The sequence below is a fragment of the Copadichromis virginalis genome, linkage group LG9 (assembly GCF_057382275.1).
Source record: "Copadichromis virginalis isolate Kocher_CV1m ecotype Utaka linkage group LG9, C_Virginalis_male_GT1.1, whole genome shotgun sequence".
Taxonomy (NCBI): domain Eukaryota; kingdom Metazoa; phylum Chordata; class Actinopteri; order Cichliformes; family Cichlidae; genus Copadichromis; species Copadichromis virginalis.
Genome location: NC_140626.1, coordinates 18,496,057 through 18,520,224, shown reverse-complemented (window position 1 = coordinate 18,520,224; position 24,168 = coordinate 18,496,057). Strand labels below are relative to the sequence as shown.

The following is a 24,168-nucleotide window of genomic DNA, read 5'->3' as shown; positions in this document are numbered from 1 at the left end:
AAAAACCCTGAAAACCATAAATTTCACACGCGAGGATTAACTCTCGCGGCCACTGAGCCGGTACCGGTCCGTGGCCCGTGGGTTGGGGACCGCTGAGTTACACTACCTTAAAATCCTCAACATGTAATTGCACAAACCTGTACTTGGAATCTTAACTGAAATTTTAATAGGTTCTAACATGTTATAAAGCAAAAACAGACATTTGTCTGCCTCATGTCTCATCTCTTCTTCCTAAGAAAGAAATCAGTCTGACAGAGATGCAATTAGCCGTGCACTACATCACAACGAGACACTCTGCAAGAGGCTGGACTCTTTGTTCCGTTTCGACCAGCTGAGCCAGGCAGGACCTTCTAATGGAGCTGTTGAGGATTTAGACTTACTTAGCTTTCTGAAGCTCTGTGAAGAGAAGGTCACTGTATGTGATTTTGAAGGTCAGCCCCTTTGATTCTGACAAATCTTTTCACTGGTGTGGCATATGTCCCTTTCACAAGTGCAGCTCACAGGACAAGCCAACAGACAGTTACATAATGCTGTATACTATATGCGTAACTATACAAGGAAAAAAAACTAAACAAGCTTGACAAAATACTTCAAATCCACAAGAAACTCTAAACTGTCTCTCAGCGACCTCAGCCCACTTACAGGCTTTCTCTCTTGGTAGACTTAAAAATGGAGCACAGCCCGAGGCAAGTGTTGTTAGAAAATCTATACCGACTTTAAACTTTATGGAAGACATGCTCTGGAGAGTTATAGCTCAGTAGGACGAGTGTCATGACACCAAGATAATGTGCACATATGAAAAAAGGTATTTCTCTGATCCAGCATTCAGAGCCTTCAAGTTTCTCACACACAACATTTTACATAAACGCCAGCCGACACAAGAGGAAAAAACCCGAGTGTTGCCGTGTAGCTTTCGAACAAAATCACCAAATATACACTTTGTTATTTGATCAGGATGAATATAAACACAAACCCTGCTCTGAAGTGAGCGGGCGAATCAGCGCTGTTATCTATTTAATCAGGCAAAACCTGCAGCTGCTTCCCTGCAAATAAATCAGCGGCCGACTTTGCACTGACCTTTAACTCCTTTGATGCCCGTTTGAACACTGACATTCACACTGGGTTTATTTTGTTATAGGATTAACAGGAAACTTTGGTCTCCCAGTTTCCAGGATTTGTGTTTTGCGTTTAAAGGAAAATTAGATTTTAAACTATTGACCCTGACCCTGAACTAGTATGGATATACATCATATACCACCGCATTAATCACCTAAGTCTAAGTTCTCATTGTCATCGAAATACTAACCCTAACCCGTAATCTGACCTTAGGCAATTAAAATATGTAATTTGTATCTTTTTTATACTGACACAACATCATATACAACATTTTTTTTTCCAAAAAAGTCTGTTTTGCCTTTCTCCTGAAACGATGGGATGGTTTGATCAATTGCTCGAATGATGTAGAAAAGTGCTACAAAAGTGTCAAAGTGGTTTCTTTGTCATGGTCCTGCGGCCATGACTCAGTGACTTTGTGTTTGTGTTCTTTATTGTTATTACTTTCATTATTATTCGTGGCTGTTTTGGGATGGTTTGTGTTTTGGGATTTTAGATACTGGGTTCTGGGTTTGTGCTCCCTCTATTGGTCCCTGGTGTTAGTGTTCCCCTGTCTCGTCAGGTTAATCAGGTCCAGCTGTGTCCCCCACCTGTGTGTGATTTCCCAGTGTCTCTCTGTGTACTTATAGTGTGTGTTTTCCTCTGTTCCTCGTCGCGTCGTCTGTGTTCATACTCTGTGAAATCCCCTGCGTGCTCTCCCTGCTGTTCTCCTTTCATGTTCAGGTTTGCTACTCCTTGGTGTAGTTTCTCCCAGTTTAGTTCATCCTTAGTTCTGTTTTGCCATCTCCACTTTATGTTTGGTATTGTTAATAAATCGCCCTCACGTCTAAATAAGTACTGCATTTGAGTCCTCCTTTCCACTCCTCACACGGCCACTGACCCGAACCGTGACAGTACGACGCGACCACAAGATGGACCCAGCAGCGCTTAATCCGTCTAAGGAGCTACGGGAGAATCTCATCGATGCCACACAGGAGCTCATCGACCTGTGGCTGGAAAACCCGGGTGGCAAGTCCCAGCGCGCTATAGAGAGGCGGCTACAGCGTCTTGTGACCGGTCTCCCATGGCTTCTAGGCTCGCTTTGTCCGTGGGAGCGGGAGTTTCTCCTTTTGGATCTTGGACTTCACCCCCCGTCTGCATTCACTTTCGAACAGCCCGATACGGTGAGTGAGCGGGACGCTTTGGCTTCCCCAGATTCCGGGACTTTGTTTTCTGGGGCTATTCAGAGCGGGATGGGAGACAGTATGGGTTGCTTACCTACCTTCGTGGTAACAGATCCTTCCCAAGTGGGCGTCTACAAACCCTCTGCAAAACTGACGGACTGTGTCTCTGCCGCTCCTTCTGAGCCAGGACTTTATCGCCATTCTCCGGCTCAGTTCTGTGTCCAGCCACAAGCTTCCCAGTCTGTAGCTCAACCGTTAGCCTCGCTAAGGGCACAATTACCTGTTCTGCCGCCGCTCCAGTTAGCCACTCAGCCATCACCACCGCTAGCATCGCTACAACCCATAGTTCAGTTAATGGCTGTCACAATTTTCACACTGTTTTTCCACCGCTGTTTCTGAGCAGGGAGAAGAAATGTTTCACAACGGACCTGTTCCTCAAAAGCTGGCAACATTAGTGACCGTTACTCGCTCCGGGGCTTCCCCAGAGGCTGGGTTACAGCCCTCAGCTTACTCTGGACCCCTGGAGGCCGAGATGCCAGCTGTGAACTGCACCGGGCTGTCACTGCCTGAGCAGGGTCAGTGCTCTGCGCAGCTGCGGCCCTCCTTATGTGTGCCAGAGGCCCATGTGCCTACTGGTTTTGTTTCATGTGTGCCAGAGGCCCATGTGCCTACTGGTCTTGTTTCATGTGTGCCAGAGGCCCCTGTGCCTACTGGTTTTGTTTCACGTGTGCCAGAGGCCCGCGAGCCTGCTGGTTTTGTTTTTTGTGTGCCAGGGGCCCCGGTGCCCACTGGTTCTGTGGCTGTTTTCGCTGGGGGGCCCGAGGAGCCCGTCCAGCCTCCTGTTTCGCCGGCTGGGGGGCCCGAGGAGCCCGTCCGGCCTCCTGTGTCGCCGGCTGGGGGGCCCGAGGAGCCCGTCCAGCCTCATGCCACGTCGGCTGGGGGGCCCGAGGAGCCCGTCCAGCCTCATGCCACGTCAGTTGGGGGGCCCGAGGAGCCTCACACGGCCACTGACCCGAACCGTGACATTCTTAATGCAAGCCTCATTTGTCTATTAATACACATTCATGCTCAAGTCTCTTTTTTATGCCAAACCACTTTTAGTATTTAGTATATTGCCTAAACAGGGTCCCGTTATACCGGCGGGCCATTATTATAACATTATACTACGGGCTTTGTACACTAAAGATGACATCATCACACCATGAACTCCAGCTTTACTTTACCTACAGCAAAACGTCAGAGGTTACAAAAATTGAGTGGTGCACAATCAGCCAAAACTTGGCTCATTTGCAAGATCAAGAACATCCACATTAGAGGAGCCAATGTTCAAACACTAACTTTCTGATTAGTAAATGCCTCAATCTTCCTCCTGAGCCACAGTCAAGCCCAGAGTTCATCAGAGAATTAAGACAACTTCCATCCATCCATCCATCTTCATCCGCTTTATCCGAGGCCGGGTCGCGGGGGCAGCAGCCTAAGCAAAGAGGCCCAGACCTCCCTCTCCCCAGCCACCTCCTCCAGCTTATCCGGGGGAACACCAAGGCGTTCCCAGGCCAGCCGAGAGATATAATCTCTCCAGCGTGTCCTGGGTCTGCCCCGGGGCCTCCTCCCGGTGGAACATGCCTGGAACACCTCACCCAGGAGGCGCCCAGAGGGCATCCTTGTCAGATGGCCGAACCACCTCAGCTGGCTCCTTTCGATGTGGAGCAGCAGCGGCTCTACTCTGCGCCCCTCCCGGATGGCCGAACTTCTCACCCTATCTCTAAGGGAGAGGCCAGCCACCCTTCGGAGGAAGCTGATTTCTGCCGCTTGTATCCGCGATCTCGTTCTTTCGGTCACTACCCACAGCTCGTGGCCATAGGTGAGGGTAGGGACGTAGATTGACCGGTAAATTGAGAGCTTCGCTTTTACACTCGGCTCCCTCTGCACCACGACGGACCAGTGCAGCGTCTGCATTCCTGCAGCTGCAGCCCCAATCCGTCTGTCGATCTCCGGCTCCCTTCTCCCATCACTCGCGAACAAGACCCCGAGATACTTGAACTCCTCCACTTGGGGCAGGAACTCATCCCCGACCGGAGTGGGCACTCCACCCTTTTCCGGCTGAGAACCATGGCCTCAGATTTGGAGGTGCTGATCCTCATTCCCGCTGCTTCACACTCGGCTGCGAACCGTTCCAGTGCGAGCTGGAGGCCATCACCCGATGAAGCCAACAGAACCACATCATCCGCAAAAATCAGAGATGAGATTCTGAGGCCACCAAAGCGAAAGCCCTCCGCCACTTGGCTGCGCCTAGAAATCCTGTCCATAAAAATTATGAACAGAACCGGAGACAAAGGGCAGCCCTGGCGGAGCCCATCACCCACCAGGAATGGGAACGAGTCCGACTTATTGCCAGCAATGCGAACCAAGCTCTTACAGCGGTTGTATAGGGATCGAATGGCCCGTAGCAATGGGCCAGACACCCCATACTCCCGCAACACCTCCCACAGGACACCCCGAGGGACACGGTCGAATGCCTTCTCCAAGTCCACAAAACACATGTAGACTGGTTGGGCAAACTCCCATGCACCCTCAAGTATCCTCGAGAGGATAAAGAGGTGGTCCAGTGTTCCGCGACCAGGACAAAAACCGCATTGTTCCTCCTGTATCCGAGGTTCAACTAGTGGACGAACTCTCCTTTCCAGCACCCTGGCATAGACTTTCCCAGGGAGGCTGAGGAGTGTGATCCCCCTGTAGTTGGAACACACCCTCCGGTCCCCCTTCTTAAAGATGGGGACCACCACCCCGGTCTGCCAGTCCACAGGTACTGCCCCTGATCTCCACGCAACATTGCAGAGGCGTGTCAACCAGGACAGCCCTACAACGTCCAGAGCCTTCAGGAACTCGGGGCGGACCTCATCAACACCAGGGGCTCTGCCACCAAGGAGTTGTTTAACTGCCTCAGTGACCTCGCTCCCGGAAATTGGCGGGTCATTCCCCTCATCCCCAGACTCTGCTTCCTCCTCGGAAGACGTGTCAATGGGATTAAGGAGGTCCTCGAAGTATTCCTTCCACCGCCTGACAATTTTCTCAGTCGACGTCAGCAGCGCTCCGCCAGCACTATACACAGTGCAGGTAGAGCACCGCTTTCCCCTCCTGAGACGCCTGACGGTTTGCCAGAATCTCTTCGAGGCAGTCCGAAAGTCTTTTTCCATGGCCTCTCCGAACTCCTCCCACACCCGAGTTTTTGCTTCAGCCACTGCCCGAGCTGCATTCCGCTTGGCCTGTCGATACCTGTCGGCTGCCTCCGGAGTCCCACAGGCTAACCAAGCCCGATAGGACTCCTTCTTCAGCCTGGTGGCTCCCTTCACCTCTGGTGTCCACCATTTGGTTCGGGGATTACCACCACAGCAGGCGCCAACCACCTTGCGGCCGCAGCTCAATGCAGCAGCTTCGGCAATGGAGACGCTGAACATGGTCCATTCGGACTCAGTGTCCCCAGTCTCCCTCGGAATGCTGTTGAAGCTCTGCCGGAGGTGTGCGTTGAAGATCTCGCGGACTGGGGCCTCTGCTAGACGTTCCCAGCATACCCTCACTACGCGTTTAGGTGCACCAGGTCTGTCCAGCGTCCTCCCCCGCCACCTGATCCAACTCACCACCAGGTGGTGATCAGTTGACAGCTCAGCCCCTCTCTTTACCCGAGTGTCCAGAACATATGGTCGCAGGTCTGGTGATGCGATTACAAAATCGATCATCGACCTATGGCCTAGAGCGTCCTGGTGCCACGTGCACTTATGGACACTCTTATGTTCGAACAGGGTGTTCGTTATGGCCAAACTGTGATTAGCACAGAAGTCCAATAACAAAGCACCGCTCGGGTTCAGATCAGGGAGGCCGTTCCTCCCAATCACGCCCCTCCGGGTCTCGCTGCCGTTACCCACGTGAGCATTGAAGTCTCCCAGCAGGACAACAGAGGGACAATTAAGACAACTTGCCTAATAGAAATCCCCCTAATTCTGCCAAAATAACTATGACACCATCAATGAAATCACCAACAACACCTCTGAATTTCTTCTGTAGTATCAGGCACCTAACCTTCACAGTAGATGTTTTTAAGCCCTGAAAGTTGTATGGTGTGGTGGTCTGAGAAGTTAACCTCTTCAAATCTTTGTCATGGTCCTCTAACCATTCCTGAAGAATATTTGAAGTGCGGCAGTACGCCTCTTCCATCAGGAAAATGCACGCAGTCTGCGTCAATGCTTAAGGAGTTAATATTAGTCAGTAAAATCTACATAAACGTTGGGAACCAAGCTTAGCCAGATGAATTGTGACAACCGTAGTTTCCGCCATTGCGTCTTTGTTTTGATATATATTGTGCATGCATAAAAACACATAACAACAAATTATATCTGATTTCATATAAACACTGATTTATTTATCATTTGCTGTAGAGTGCACATGTAGTTCATTTTTGTATCTTTAACATTTTAAAATGTCATTATCTTATTTTACAAGCTTATTTCTGATGTGTATCAGCGCAACACCAATGCTGTGTCTGGTTCCACTTGGTAAATGGACTGGTTCTTATATAGGGGTTTTCTACTCTACAAACCTTATCCAATCCTATCCATATTCACCCATTCATACAAGCACTGTTTTCTACGGTGTTGTTTTTTCTTCTTCTATCTAACATGCAGACTGGAGCAGCTCGGGGTCGAGCCACAAACCTTTCAGTTAGTGTATGACCTGCTCTACCTCCTAAGCTATAATCACTTTATAGCAAAGATACCCCACAAGACCTTTTGGGTATGCTCTAAACCTCAGCTGTCTACACGTCAGAATTTGGCTTTAAATTTTAACTGGCAGGAGCTATGCTAGCAAAGCTATTCACCTCATCTATTTTAGTGTTGTGGCTGACTGGTGATTCATGACTGAGATCTGTTGCAGGGTGTAGATGATGAAAGTTCCAGCTGATCATTGGCTATTAAGGCTTTAATTAGTGCCCAATGATTTGTTAATGCATTTCGCCCCTGGTGCCACTTTGTTAAAGTGTCATGGTCTGGAGAACACTGTTATCTGCAGCCTGTTTTTAAATGAACAACCCTCTTCACATCTTATTCAACTTGTTTTTGTAATTTAACGTTAATAATAAGGCATTTTGACTGATGACAAACCTGTATGTAAAAGAGTTGTTGATTAGATATTTGGTACGATTCTGTGGTTTCCATCATATCATACAGTAGAGTTGCACCAACCACTAATGATCAGAATCAGAATACTTGAATAATCCTTAAGGAAAATATGTGGGTTACAGTTGCTCCAACACAGTAAGAGTAACAGACTAAACTAATTAAATAATACGATATATTATAAAGGTTACAGATCTCTATGTAGTTTAGATTGATGACTAATGTAAAATTAGTTATGGCTTCATACATTAGCAACCTAGTCCTAGATGGCAGTTAGCATACTCTGTGCTCACATGAGCTGGAACTCATACAAACACCTTGTCCCATACTGCTCAGTTTTGAGACCAGGCAAAAGTGTGGTTTCCATAGTAACACCTTGGTTGAACCATGTCTTGCTGTAACTAAACAATACACAAAACAGCAGGTGGCAGAAGATGCCGTCAATGTTGACATATCACTTTTTGGGGAGAATAAAAGACAGAGTTCATGGTTTATGTAATTTAACAAAAAGACAAAAAACTAATGACAGAAAACTGCACCTGTGACAAACTGAAAGTGGGAGAAGCAGCAGGTACCAAAGGAAAGGCTATATTTACTGATCCATAAGCGTTAAAAAAAACTGTGGATATTTCTGAATGTCATAGCAGAAGAAAAGACAGGCAGAACTAGCAGCTTTATCACAGGACTGTAACCGGCTTACAGTCTTATTATTTCCATCTGTGTGTTTAAACTGTCCACCTGTTCACCATATAGTGCCCTATATCATGCCCACACCATTTTATAGTGGTGCTCAAAATCTCATCTGTAAACTTCCACTGTAGTGCACTACAAAATCATCACATGTACCACGCAGGTTCTATTATGCTTTTGTGTGCAGATGCAGTTCTTATCATTTTTATTTAAATGCTGTGGGGAGATAAGTTTCAATTGCACTGTGCAATCATTCAGACATAGCAATCCTGAGTTATCCCTGGCCCCAAGTATGATGCAGATGTTCTGCTATTGTTTTGGTGACAGATATCTGGAGCAAATTTGGGGATGTGTTGCACTGGTGTTTCCCTGTGCATGAATAGACTAGTTGTTTGTCCCAAAAAAACAAAATAAAAAAATATATTCATGTTATCAAAATAGCAATAAAAAATAATAATGTACACGCATACACAAATACTGCTGCTCTGGCATGTTCTCCAGGTGTATTACTATTACTACTCCAGGCGGTTTACTATTCCCGGTTCCCAGTGGACACCAGGTGAGTGCAATGCTCTCTTTGCCTGTACCTCTGTTATTAATAACTGCTGCTCTGGTCCTGCCTTGGGGCAAACTGACCTCGCTGCTTTCTCCTGCACTGCTGGTTGTTTCGTGTGAGAAATTACATGCAATTCTCTGTTATATAATAAGGATTGGAAATGTCGCACTGAAACACAGCAGACGCACAAGAATACGCCGATTTGTTAGTGATGGAGGAGTCATGAAACCGTTAGTTTCAGTGGCAACTGAAGTAATAACATTTGCTTAGGTTTTGCATTTGAAAAGTGAGTCTGCACAAAGAGGAAAATAGTCTGCAGTCGGCTTCTCTTTTTTTCCCCTTCTGCTCCCAACTCCCCAGGCAACCTTTAGCTTCCCAGTCAAAGAGGACATATGGTGTATAAAATGGCTTTTGGGGGGAAAAAAGAAAGAAGAAAATGTTGGAAACGGTGGTGTTGACTGGGTATGTGCTGCACAAAGACTGGGTCGTAATTGAGAGCAGCAGCGAGGAGCATGTGGCAGAGCCATCATGGTGGCCATCAAGGCCCTCGGGCATAAAGACAGGATTATCACAGAGAGCAAGAGATAGAGGTGCCCAAGGAAACAGAGTGCTTTCTCCTTTCATCCTCCATTCTTTGTGGGTCTAAAGGCCAGGCCAGCAAAGAGAGGAGCATCCCACCAGCAGGAGTCTTTCTGACTGACTCTTTCTGAGCTAATGTTAGCTGCACAAACATTAAGAAGCTGACTGTAGATATATCTGCATAATAGCTTATATTCACAAAAGGATATTCATCAAAAGATGCTTGCATTGAAGGCCTGCTTGTGTCCTCTTTGTTACAAGTCAGTCTTAGATGTATTCATCAGTGAACACTGAATTTCATACGCTTTGAGCTATAGGTCTCAAAGCAGAAAATAGACTCTGAAACTGATTAGCCTGTTTAGTCACAGGACAGGATGCTGCAATATATAACAACTTTAGCTAGTTTAGGGCCTTACACAGACCTAAAACAAACCTACTTTAAAAAAATGTTTAGTTATGTTAAAACAATGGGAAATTGATAGACTACCAAATGTGAAATGTTACTTATACTTAACAGCTGTCTGGTGTAAGTGTTCATTGCATATAAGCACTGCGATACCTAAAATCACAGGTGTCGAACTCCAGGCCTCGAGGGCCGGTGTCCTGCAGGTTTTAGATGTAACCTTGATACAACACAGCTGATTTAAATGACTAAATTACCTCCTCAACATGTCTTGAAGTTCTCAAGAGTCCTGGTAATGAACTAATCATTTGATTCAGGTGTGCTGACCCAGGGTGAGATCCAAAAACTGCAGGACACCCGCCCTCGAGGCCTGGAGTTCGACACCCCTGCTTAAGTCTTCAGTTTAGAGTTACAGCTAATTTCTCAGTTTCCAACATCCTCTTATTTTTTCACTCCTATTCTTTCAAATACTAAAATTTCTTTGTTTGAACATTTTTAACTGCTAGCTAACATTTTTTAACTAAGTGTGTAAAGAACAGTGTTGGGACTAACGCGTTATTAAGTAACGCGTTACAGTAACTACGTTATTATTGTGGTAACGAGCACGGTAACTAGTTATTATGCCAAAATCAGGAACACGTTAGTCGTTACTGGGATTTAGATAGGGTCGTTACTCGTTACTTCGTGTGGTGGCTATCGCGGCGCTTCCACAGATTCAGTAACATTAGCAAGTGGTGGAGGCCAGCAGGTGGATGAAGGAAAAGGGAGGCAGAAGGAAAAGAGACCCGAGGCGGCCACCGGTCCAAGTGTGAACTGAACTTCAGGTAAGAAGTTATGACCTGCAGTCTCTCTGGGTCAGATATGAACCAGGTTTAGGTGCAGTTTATTTTCGTTATTCTGACTTTTTCCGTACTGCGTGCTAGCTAGCATGACGGAGTTTCTATACAGCTGGGTGGTGCTATGAAGTTAATGATGTTGAACTTTATTTTGTTCATAAGTTATTAGAGTTGCCAACCGTCCCGCCTGGTATTCAGAGAAAATATTACGTGTTTCTTATTGAGGTGAAAAGGAACAGTTTGTCCCGTAAATCAGCTACAATGAAAAAGACACAAAGCTGGAGTTTTCCTGTGTCTTTGCTGCACAGCTGCCTCTTCTTCTTTCATTCTCTCCCTCCCTCTCCCGTTTCTACTTCAATCATGAAACTGATCAATGATCAGCTGATCGGCTCTCTTGTTTGTTTATCGCTCACTTTGCGCCAGAAAGAGGAAACCAGCGGATGTCGCGCTAAACAACAGCAGCACTTTTAAGCTTGATCAGCTGTTGTTAGAATTTATTTAATATTAATTTCTAGTATCAGCTGATGTTTGCTGGAGCCACAGCTGTAAAGCTGCTGGTCATGATATGGTTTGGTTATCTGGTGAGAGGGAAACATGAAGATGAAACCAGGAGATGTCCTTACTGGATCATCAGAGCTGAACAGGTGATGGAGAAACAGGTTTACCTTTTAGGTGACATGAATGAGTTGAAGGGAAGTTATGAACTGTTTCTGAGAGACAAATAACCCCAGGATCCTTTTTTAGGTAGCTGACAGCTGGTAACTGTGCAGGGGCGGGTCTAGCAAAGTGTTTCCAGGGGGGCATGTAGGGCATTAACAGGGAAAGGGGGGCACAAAGAAATACTTTTCTTTCTTATTCTTATTTAAAATGTCTAGCTTTTAAAAAATAATTATCTGAATCTTACAACAAACAATTGATAGATTGATGCATATATACCATCAAAACAGTGTACATCACTGTCACAACAGTGTTTATTTTCATTCAAAGGCTTTATGATTTTTCCTATAATGGTGGGCCAGTCTCTAGTCAAAATGCCCGGGCCAATTTTCTGTCCCAGTCCAGCCCTGTATGCAGCTCATCTGCAGTCTGGTGTTGCCTACATCTTCCTATTCAGAAGGCAGAATTTCTGAGTTCTGAGTACAATCGAAAGCACCACGACTGCAGTTTTTGTGTTGGATGTAAAAGGCGCACATGACTCTGTGACGTAGGCTAGAATCATGGCAGCAGTCAATGACGGTCCAGGCGTGGAATTTCTCTCGTGGAAATATGAACATTATCTTTTCCTTTCTATTGGTAGGTGGCACAGTGCACTTGTGGCAAGTAAGCAAACTAGAAGACTGGCAAAGTTATGAAAGAAACACATTAACAAGAGAATTCTGAGTAAAACCAAAGTTACTTTCCCTAGTAACTAGTTACTTTGAAAGTAACGAGTAACTTGAAGTAACTGAGTTACTTTTGAGAGAAGTAACTAGTAATGTAACTAAGTTACTTTTTTAAAGTAACTTACCCAACACTGGTAAAGAATAAAAAAAACATATTTAATATATTTAAGTCTCTTCTTTTCATTGTGCAGGGTTAAAATTTCAAATGTTTACTACAAGCTCCTCCACAATCAGAAGCTGAGCAATTACATTTGGCACATGGGTATGATGTCATCACGTTGCCTATCAACCACTTACTAAAATGCTAAAATGACCCATTAAGCTGTGTACACACTAGAAACGATTTCCTTATCACACGCTGCTTTGAAGTTGATGGTGCCATTCCAGGCTGTGGTTGCCTATGTGATCCTCTCACATTTGTTCTACCAAGTAATATGTCAATGAACATTATTGTTCTCTCGCACTGGCATTTGCTTCAGTTACTCACCTTAAAGTTGTGAAAAGTTTATCTTAGGTACTGCCCACTTCTCATCATCAGCAGTTATTTGCCCGTAGTGAGTTGAAGTTGCAGAACGTTATTCACTTTCTATTCACGTTCTAGAAGATCTCATTTACGCTCTTCGCTGCCTAATGCCTCTGTAGAGAGGCTTATCCATGATTTGATAGCTTAGCACAGCTAACTGTTGCCAAAAAATTCAAGGTCAAACTCAAGACACAAGAATTGGGGTTCCAATATCTACCCTTCTCATGGTAAATACAAGCCAATTGGAAGGTACCATAAATTCATAAAGCACCTTGTTTCAGATGTGTAGACACTATCCCTTCACTATTTAGATCACTAGCTAAGAAGCTAAGAAGCTAAGAGCTTCTTAGCTAAGAAGCTAGTGATCAATAGTTTAAAAGTTTACTGATTGTTTTAAAACTGCTTTATAGACAGTTATCTGGACAGTTATTGTACAGTTGCAAGGTTTATTGATAAAGCACTGGTAATGGTTAATAAATACTGTACATCACATCTATACGCATTGTCGGATGCTTGTTATGACATTATGAACAATGCTGGGCATCCTCTGCACATGGCCATTAACAACCAGAAGAGTCTGTTCAGTGACAGGTTGCTTCTCCCCAAGACAAGAACTAACAGACTTAAAAACTCCTTTGTCCCACACACCATCAAACTGTTTAACTCCTCTCTGGAGGGGAGAGGGAGGGGAAACAGGAGGACAAAGGCGGGGGGAACAACTAAACTGTAGTGCCTCTTCACCTCACTGTACAATACCTTGTGCAATACTTTTTGTAAATAGTCAATGGTGCAATAGACCTCAATACTTGAAATGTGCAATTCACTTGTATTTTTATTTTTATTCCTATTTATTATATTTATCCCCTTCGTATATTTTATTTATATTTGTCTCTGTATTTATATATGTGTGTGTATGTGTGTGTGTGTGTGTGTATATATATATATATATATAATATTCTGTAACTCTGAACTTCTGTCGGTGCTGTGCTTTTTGGAAATCGAATTTCCCAGAGGAACCCACCCGAGGGATTAATAAAGTTCTATCTTATCTTATCTTATGAAGCTGAAACTGGTTCTTGTAAATTAAGTGATATTTAACCTCCCAGTTCCCTAGCAAAAAAAATAAAAAAAATCAGTGTTTGATTATTCTGTGGAGGTTAAAGTCCAATGACTTAATCGGTGGGCATGCTGTACACTGCCTTCTGCATGCTCTATCCACGTGGCACCCTCACCTAATGTAGGTAAATATTTTGAGTATTTTTACAAAACACATCTTGAGCAGACCTGTGCTACATGTAACAAAGTGCAACTTTGAACGATGGAAGTATTCACATACTGTCTGGAACTGAAGCAAAACATTCCCTTAAACCAAAGTTAATGCAAAAGAGATGAAAACACAAAAGCTTAAAAGTCATCCTTTAGCAGTGTAGCCAAAGGAGTTGCAAGCCTGCATGAACTTGCATGCACATATCTCCTACTCCGGGTCTCGACAAGAACACGGTGCTGTCCTTTTAGGAGGGCACAATTTGTGCATTATGCCGTGGAACCATCACAATGCAGGAACCCGTGCAGCTTTCTCAAGGAAAAATGTCCCTTACGTGATGGAAATGCATTAAGCTAACAGGACACGTAGAAAATGTGAGTCGAGCCGCCGGGCACGATGCTGCTTGTCTACCATTATTTCAGTGCAACCTGGGTTATTTTATTGAGTCCTGTCTCTGGTCATCAAAAAAGACACAGCGCCTGCGGGGAAGTGGCTGTGACAGAAAGTGAATAAAGACTGCTTCTTCTTCAGAGTGCTGGCACTTTCTCTTATAGTCGGTACGCTCGTGTCATTAAAGGAAAAGTTCACCCCAAAATCCAATTTCTGTGTATTTTTTTCTCCCTCTGGCTTGTAGCGCTGTTTATCCATCTAGATTGTTTTGGTGTGAGTTCCCAGTTTTGGAAATATATTTGCTGTAGAGATGTCTACCTTCTCTTGAATATAATGGAAGTAAATGACTCTTGCCTTGTGGTGCTCAAAGCAACAACAACAAAATACAGCTGCAGCGTCTCTTTCCATAAATCACGACCGGATACTTTATAAATATATTGCAGGCTGAATATAGGAACTATTTTTTCTAGTGTCCACATTCACCTTTTTTTAACTAACCAAGTCATAATTTTTGGAAAGAGACATTGCTGCTGAGTTTTTCTAAATGTATTGTTGGTTAATCGACTACCACCAATGCCATGTAATTCTCCTATATCTCCATAACTGTGCAAATCACACCAAAGCAATCTAGATTCATAACCAATGCAGGAATAGTTTGATGAATTTTGCAGTGGACTGCCCCTTTAAAACCCTTCTTCCAATGAACAAACCAAAGTAAGACGGAGGTATGTTAGCGATTATGAATAAATGATGATAAATGATCATAAAGCATTTGAGCTACAGAACAGATTTACTGAATGAACTACTCAGTTCTGGGTACCTTTCTTTTCTATGTAAAAATATGTACCAAATTGTACAAACATGAACATTTTCCTGACAGACAAGATGAAACTGGAGCAATTCTTCCATGGCAATATTGGAGAGATACACCAAAGGACCAGCTGCAGCACTTCTGTGTATTACATATCACCTATCCTAAAGCTGAATTTCCTTCTATTTGTCGTCTTCGCTGAGGGTTATGTTGTCATTGTAATTGTCATGTTTATTATAAGTTATCTTCTGTAATATCTTCCTGTATTTTTGTCAATTTATGGAATCTAACAACAGTCCAAATCTTTATAAATTCTCCAAACGCAGCACAGCACTCAGTCCTTACTCTGTTAGACCAGGTCATTAAAGATAACCTTACATAGTTATTAGCAAAAAACAAATCCTACCAAACAGCACTCTTTAATACCTGAGTAGCTCGATTTTCCTTAATGTTGACATTTACTGGCTGAAGGCTTTGACAGGCCACCTTACTGAGCAGCGGAGTCCCACTGACGTCAGCAGTAAGAGAAGCAGCGCCTCGGGGATATTTAACCCCTGCTTCCTCCAGGTCGCACTCAATGGAAAATCTACAAGGTCGGACTCGTTTTTGCTCATCGGGTTTAAAAGCTTCCTTCTGTGTGTACAGTTTAGTTTTCTCCTTGCTGGTATGCTTAGCTGAAAATCTAATTTACCTCTTGGATGCACTTTTTTTTTTACTCCTACCACCTTTCATCTCAGTTTAGCATCAAACATTATTGCATTTAGCCTCGGGAATTGTGGGATTTGGATAGAGTCCATGGAAGCAGATGCTGCTGGCTCCTCCTGGAGCTCCAGGCCTCCCACTCTGTTACATGCTGGGTATCACAAAGCACTCGGGCTGTCCAGACAGAGCTGCATTAATAGTAAAATGAGAGGCAAAGCAAAAACGTAGAGGATCCTGCACATAGTTAGAACTTATTTGGCCTTTTTGAGAGATAAGCTGAAAATGCATACTTTTCACCATTTAGTTTTGCTTTTAAGCTTCATTTAATCTTGCTTATTCCTGCTGCTGCCGGTGAAACTGCCTGAGCTCCAGCCTCAAAGCAATTAAGGTCTGTGTTGTGAAAGGTGAGCTTGAAGTAATGCACCTGCCTCACTTTCCTTCCCTTACTTTCTTTTGTTTGTTCTAACACATTTTTCTTTATTTGTGCCTCTGCTGTCATGAGTTTCTATCTGAAGTTAGAGTGATCTGCCAATTAGGACTAGAAAGTGTCATCCTGAAGAATTTCTGAACCTCCACCAATGGCATTCACACGCTCACACACACAGATACACACTGCACACTTGGAAACAGCCAATCCTTTCTGTGCGGGCTAAGCTGTCTCCCCTGTGCCTTGAGCGCAGCTGAAGAGACAGACTGGAAAGGAAAGAGACGAAGTGCGAGAGGTGCGATTTCTTGCACCTTCGCAGAAACAACAGGTCGATCTATCGCAAACGAACGTCCGCACACTTCTGCTTCGACAAGTCACATAAGTTGTTTAGCACCTGCACGTTCAACAAGCAAAAGGGGCGACGTGGGGGGGGGGTAGTCTCGGTTTGTGTTAATTTCCATATGCCAGAGCCACGAAAAAGTCCAAACGAGTCACCTTGCTGCTTGCAACATCATCACCCTAAAGAGGAAGTGACTGAGGCTGGAAATAAAGGCAGCCCGTGCAGGGTTGTTGTTCTACATCTTTCATTATTAATTCATTGTTGTATTGATTGTGTATTCATCTGGAGGGGAAGCGGAGGAGAACTGATGTCTGAGGCAGCTATATTAGCCAGCACTTCCCTTCCTCTCCTGTTTCTTATCTGGCAGGCTGCTGAGGCGCTGGGAGGATGCAGGGTGAGCCGCCTGCTACTCTGATACAAGCGTCAGAGGAAAGATACAAACCTGGAAAAAGGGCACGACAATGTGGAAAAAAAGAAGAGCTTGACCAGAGATGGGCAGTAACGCGTTCATCTCGCGTTACTTGTAACGCGTTACTGTAATCCGATTACTTTTTTGAGTAACGAGTAAAGTAAGGGATTACTATTGCAAAGAGGGTAATTAGATTACTGTTACTTTCCCGTAAGCACGCTGCGTTACTGCGTTACTAAAACCGTGATTTTCTTGCGAGAGTGTCTCATGATAATGACGTAAGCGAGTGTGACATCGTGGCAACAGCTGTGTGCAGATCAACAATGGATAATATATGGAGTGCGGGAGAGAGTATGAGCATGCAGCGTTTAAAGCGTGGAAGTACTGACCTTACTTTGAGTTTGATTCTGTAAAAAGTGACAAAAACATTGGCGTCCGTTGTTCACTGCGTGGGAAGAAAACCCCTAAACTTCCGAGCAAGCACCGAGTAATGTGAAATTCACAGAGAAACTCGCAGATTCTTCAACTGACCAGGGTAAACCTCCGCCTACCCCACTCCTGCTGTACAGGTGAAAATAGAGCAAAAGGACCGCTAGTCTTTGATTTTATTTATTTTCTTCTGTGTTTTACTTGCATTTATTTGAAAGACTGAGTGTAAACACAAAAAAATATTTTATTTTTTGTGCTGGAATGTGCAGAAAATAGGTTTAAATGTTAAACTAATTTCTTCCAGTCAGTGAATGTTGCATATAATTAAATTTTTGCTTGATGCATAAAGTTAAAAGATTAAAACTAATAAAACAAGTTTTAAAAAAAGACTTTTCCATTTGATTACATTTTGTATGATGGATTATGCAGAAAAAGTAGAATTGGGCTGAAAGATCTATTTATCACCTATTCATGTTGTAAATCGTGTTTTTAAAAAGTAACTAAGTAACTAAGTAATTAATTACTTTTGAAAATAAGTAATCAGTAAAGTAACGGGATTACTTTTTGGGGAAGTAATCAGTAATTAGTTGCTGATTACTTTTTTCAAGTAACTTGACCAACACTGAGCTTGACTGTGCAAAATATGTATTTCAAAGCCAAGTGGTACACATGAACCAAGCTGACTGTCAAGTTTTTCAAGACCATGCCAGTGATTAATGAGAACAGCATGTCCTTTCTTAACAATTTTAATTTCTTTCTAACATTTGGGTCAACAGGAGAGAGAGAAGGAAACCAGACAGAAAGGGTAGTGAGAGGTTCAAAAGTTCTACTGCAATATTTCTCCTAGGACTATTCATCTCATCTCCATGTGTCCTGTTATATTTCAGGTTGAATCAGCACACATTTGATGCAATCTTTGAGATCCTCTCATGGCAAAAAGATGAGATTTGGTGAGTATTGACTTCATTAGTAATGGGGTAGTTCAACACTTTTACACAGTGTATACAAAGCCACTGCAAGAAGCCAATGAACCGGACTAATCATAAAGGTTGAAACCACTAGCCTGGGTCTGCAAAATTCATCTGAACCTCACTGAATGCAGCTGAAAGTACACAATTGATTAAAACTGCTTATGTGGCTTGATTTAATATGGCTTGGTATCAATCAGAAAAGCAACATGCATTTTTGAGAGAAGACTATTCTCACGTCTGTGAAGGTTCCCAGTCATCCAGGTCATCGTAGTCAAAGGAGCTTGCAAAGAAAAGCGTCTGGACTTCTTTAAGTTACTTGAAGACGTTTCACCTCTCATCCGAGAAGCTTCTCGGATGAGAGGTGAATATTCTCACATATTTATGTTCAGAGCAGGAGAGGAGAGATGAAAGAACAACAGATCTTATGCAAATGTTAAGGACTAATACTATTCCTCCCACTTCATCCTGCTTGGTAGCTCAGATCGCAACCTGATTTACCTAACCCTCTACTGTGTCCCTCTAGTCAAGAAGCAGCCTCTGACCCCACGGATGGTGAGTATATGGTCATAGGATGCTTTTGTGGCCCTGCCAGGCCGCTCTGAGGGGAATGGTTGGCCAGTCCTCTGTGAGTCGTAGTGAGAGGACATTGATGGGAGCGTAAAATTGATCAGTCTACATAAATTTCTGCACCGACTCCATAATTCCAAAGGAACAACAACAAATCATGTGTAACAAAGGACATCAAAGCACTCCTTAAAAAGAAAACGAGGACCTTCAGAGCTGGCAGTATGGAGGAGAGAGAAGCTTAAAGTATCCTAAAGAAATCCATCAAGAAGGCATGGACAACTACAGGAGAAAACTGGAGTGGAAAATCCAGCAGACCAACATGAGGGCAGTCTGGAGTGGCATGAAGTCCATCATTGGTTTAAGACCAACAAACAGCGCTGCAGTTGAAAACTGTGGAATTAACCAATAGACTAAATCCGTTCTTTAATAGCACAAACCTATGTGCTTTAACTTTGGAATATTTAAAGCTCCTTAGTTTTTCTTATTTTTACTCTTTTTTTTTAGGGAGACTTTACTTTTTATTTGAATATTTATATTTAACTTATATTAATGTCTGAAACAAGTCTGATACCTCAGTGGAAAATAAGGACACAAAAACTAAAAAGCAGCCTAAGGAGGCCACTTTTGGACTGCAACTGACTGTAGCAATGGGGTTTTGTAAAAAATAAATAAATAACAATAATAATTAAAATAATAAAAACAAATACGATATACTGTTCACTTTCAGTCTCTTTAGCATTAAGTGGTTCTTCGCTGTTTTGCTAGCTGCACTGAAATGGGAAAATCCAGCTACTGGCCATAATTTTAGGGTTTTTAGAGCATTTTCTAAATGAGGACTGTGTGGGGGAGAGCCTGTTTGAGTCTGGTGCACCAGACAGACAAGCTGAAGTCCGACACTCTGATTTTTAATCATCAGTTAGGGTGTAGTTAACAAATGGCGTGTAAATTAGCCTTTATACATGTAGTGTTTCATGTCTACTTTAAGAGTATGAGGAGATATTTAGAAGATTTTAATGCTCCAAGAACCAAGAAAAGCACTAAAATGTAAAAATTCTGATTGGTAAAACACTTAACTGTAAATTATGGTATAGATTGTACTCTCCTGTTTCTTTACTGTTCTTTACAGACAGCTTTTCAGGGATTTCACACAATACAAATACCTATACATCGCCTGCAGTGGGTTATGGAGAAGGCTTCAGCTGAACTGGTTTAATAAAAATGTCTGTAACTCAGATCCTTTGGGGACAAAAAATCTCCAAACAAAAAGTCTGGTTTCACTAATAAACTAGAGTTGGTGTGTCAGACAGGTTTGACTTCAGGTTGCTTTAGTGGGAGTCTGAGCTTTGCTGTGAAGCTGCTCTGAGAGGATTTAGTGTGGGATAACACCAGGTAGCTGATAGCCTATTACAGTATAATCACTGAAGGTTTTTGCTCATTTGCAATCCGTGCCAGCCTGTGAGCAACTAGAGTGTATCAATGAAAGATTCATTGAAGGCAGTACAAACACAACTAGTGATCTGGATTAAATATTCATTGAGGAGATGTTAGTCGGGATCCTATGGAGCTTTAACACTTGACTCTTTCAGTGCATGTCACTATTGCTGGAATAAAACATGGCTCATTATAGCATCGAGCTGCAGCCGAGGAGGTTTTATGGTTTGGAGAAATTCAACCAAATATCCTCATCTGCTGCTGCTGCTGAGCTTGTTTTTCTTACAGAACTCATTGCAGATTTAACAGCCTCCTCTCTTGAAGAAGGTAAAAGAAAGGGCACAAGGCATTTCCTGAGTGCATCCCCTGTGAGTTTGAAAAATGAATTAGGGCCTGCAGCCAGAGGTTTCCACCGCTCTTACATCCAGTAACACCCTGGGTTATTTTTAGCATCCCGCCGTCTTGTCAGACTGGAGGAGAGAAGAAACCCCCCCCCCCCCCCCCCCCCCCCCACCCTCATGTAACAAGAGGAGGCTAGTGGGAAGCTGTAAGGCAGGTATGATCACCTTATAAAGCTTTATCCAGGTTTGGAGATGTAGTGGAGGGTAAGCTCACCTGAGCACACCTTTAGGTTGACAAAAAAAGTCATTGTTACATAAATATATTGTTCTGCTGAAAAAGTGAAGGCGCTGCACATTTGTGTTAGGCTTTGGAAATGTGGTTTTATATATATATATATATATATATATATATATATATATATATATATATATATATATAGATAGATAGATAGATAGATAGATAGATAGATAGATAGATAGATAGATAGATAGATAGATAGATATGAATCACTTTTAGACTTTGTGTTGCATATATATTGTGTTCCTCCACATCATAGCGCAGGTTTGGACCCTCTGTGCTTACCTGAATTCAGGAGCCAGGTTGGATTTCAGGCCATAGAAGGCAGCAGATAAGGTCAAAAGCCAACGGGGAACAAAATTCCCATTCTCACACTCCAAGTAGGGCGCAGACCATCTGACGTGCGTCTTGTCCGGAATAAAACTCTCTCCTCTTTTCACTGAATTGTCCACCGATCTGAAATCTTGGCTCAGCGCTCTTTTATGGAAATTGGGGTTCTTCCTGTCTTTTATTTCGTGGTACCACTCTGTCTCTGCCGTGCGGTTGTGCAGATGTCGGTGGGCCATGCTGGAGAGGTCTTGGAGTACTATTTCACCGCCGGCCCTGGTGGCTTGAAGAAGCACCGAGGGCCCCGGGAAGGATGAATCCCCGCTAAAAGTAACAACCGCCCGGTGAATCTTGGCGTCTCCCTCCAGTATACTCCTGACTAACGCGTGGTACCACTCAATGTCTCGCCGGAGGTTGTGCTCCCTGGACCTGTTGGCTTGCAGGATCATGTTGAGGAAGTTTGTGGCGTGCAGCACCGTATCCAGCACGCTGCTCATGGAGTAATGCGGGGTAGCGTGTGACCTTCCCCGCAGAGAGGTGAGCTCGTACTTTCGCGAGCAGTTGGCATGCTTTAAGGTGGTCGAGTCCCCGGTGTGTAAAAAAGCCGTGACGACCCTGGGTAGAAGCTCGTCTGTCTTCTGCGGCAGCTCCGCCGTCTCCCCGGCAGCGTGATGAGGCGCACGGAGATGCGCCAGCTGCCAGCGGTGCGTCTGAGCGCCGTGAATCGCCTCCCGTGCCCCGTTATCCTCCCCGTGCCCTGACCATTCCGCGTATTTATGGTTTGATCCGATCACAAATCCAACTTGCAGCAGCAGCGACAGCCGGAAAACAGCCATCTCCCTCAAGAGAGCGACCACAGATGTTTGGGGGATTGCTGCTCGGAATTAACAGTGTCGTCGGGCGAGTGTGCTGTAGAAAAAACACAGAGAACCTATCAAATTGCCCCGCTAAACCATCGCTTCACCACTTGTAGGATATTCTTCTGAGCTCCACGCCTCTGTTCTTGAAATCACAAAAAGAGGGAAACCCGCCAGGAACCCCTTCCCTCGTCAAATGCCTTCTCCTTCCTCACAGATGCCTCATACAGCTTGTTGATGTTGAGTATCCGCTTGCAGCTGTTTCCCCCCCACCTCTCTCTCTCCCTCTCTTTCACACACTGTAGACAAGACTGTGTTGGCTTTGCTGTGCCGCGGACGTTCTCCTTCTGCGTGTAGGCTACACAGACTGAATCAAAACGAGGAGGAGGGAGGGGTAAGGGGCGGTTATTATTATATTTATATGCTTTTTTTAGGAGGCACCGAGTCGAGGAGCTTCTCACTTGGATGGCAAACGCACTCCGCCCTCTTCCGACCACAGCAAGCATTAAGCAGGCCTATAAAAGCCACGAAGAAGCAACATCAGGATCCGTGCGCTTTCAAAGCCCGTCGTCTTCGTCGTCTCATAGGGGCTCCAGGAGCGCCATTGATCCGCGTGTGGCCGCTTCTTCTGTCAATCTCGGAGCGGTGTTTGGTGGAGCGGTGAAGGAGCTGTCCGGCGCTGAAACCGATGAAGCACTGAAGGAGCTGTCCGACGCTGAAACAGACAAAGTCACCCTCAGCCGATTTATCACAATCAAGCACTTAATTTTAGATCAATTTTCGGAGACTAAGATTTTTTTTCTATCATCAGTGAGGGGAAAGCTTTATTAAATACGATTTGATTCATGATTGTAAACTTTTGGAGCAAGGTGCAGACTGGATTCATCTTTTCTTTCTAAATTTCTGCTATCTTCAAATCTGAAAGCTGAAATGCTTCTGACTAAGAATTTATCTGCGTTTCTCTGATTTTCACCTGCTTCCACAACAATTCACCTGACCTTCACATTTAAAAATATGCTGGTGTATTGTTGGATAGATGAATAAGTGCACCACCAAATCTGAAGTCATTTGGATGAGAGGTTCTCATGTTTTGGCTAAAGGTTTTTCTACAATAGAAATTAAAGCCAAGCCTCCAATCTCAGTTTAACCACAACAACAACGTGCTGCTCACTTAAACCTTGTAATGATGCCTGTGTTGGCTTAAGACTTTCTTTTTTGAGTTGTTTTCATCTAATATATGATTGTGTGTTTTCTGATTGGTTTCATTGTTGTTTATATGCCTGCAGTAATCTTTCCAAGGAGCCCTTTGTGTATAAATAGTCCTGTCTTCCCTTCAGTATGGGGCACAACATGCATCCGTCATGCTCAGCTGTTAGGTTTCCAACTGTGTGATCTTCAGTTTTTGGATTTACTTTGTTTCTGAACTTTGTTTATGGTCTAAAAAAAATCCATGCCCTCTTTATCACGCCTTTTGGTCCAAAACTGCACTGTTGTGCAGGGAAGTAAGAGCAGGTAGAAAAGTTCTGACTTTTCCAACATTTTGTCACTCTTTTGTTCTAAGATTCCAACTGGTTCCTCTAAAATACAGCTGGTATGTTTGGGTTTAATTTACATAAAAAGCCAGTCTGTGTCACTCATTGTTAATATTTAGACAGGCACGCACAGACACACACAAACACACACACACAGTGAATCTATCCTTACCGCACTTTTAAAGCAATAATTTTGTGTTTACCTACATTTGATGAGTTTAGGAGATACGACTGAATTGTAGGTACAAAAACTGACCACAAGATAACTGTGTTTAACTTTTGGGGGGCAATAAAATGTCCCCAAGCTCTAAAAACTCAATATTTGGACAATTTCCTTTGTGTGTTCCTCAGTCTGTTCCTCTCAGTCTTTTCCTGACCTAAAATGTAAAACAAACAAAAAAAAATGTAAAAACAGAAAGAAATTAGAAAAAATACAAATTTTGGTTATGTAAGTTGAATGAAAAGCTTTTAATATTTTCTGCAGTATTTCTGTCTTTATTTCTGTGACACAGTGGTGCAGAAGGTAACAGCAAAAAGATTCTGGAGTTGAACTTTCATGAGATCTTCAGTCTCCCTGCGAACCTAACATGAATGTCCAAAGCCTTGCATGGTATGCATACTCAAGACATCACTGAATGCACACATTAATAAGGCATGTA

General features: G+C 43.7%; 1 protein-coding gene across 1 annotated transcript in view; it reads right to left on the bottom strand.

Annotated features, from left to right (window-relative positions):
* gpr158a (G protein-coupled receptor 158a) overlaps positions 1-22,327 on the bottom strand; it is a 92,822-nt gene extending 70,495 nt beyond the window's left edge. The window contains exon 1 of the mRNA XM_085468027.1: positions 21,079-22,327. Coding sequence (XP_085324153.1) covers positions 21,079-21,956 — 878 coding nt within the window. The 5' untranslated portion in view covers positions 21,957-22,327. The remainder of the gene's footprint in view (positions 1-21,078) is intronic.
* Positions 22,328-24,168: the final 1,841 nt, after the last annotated feature.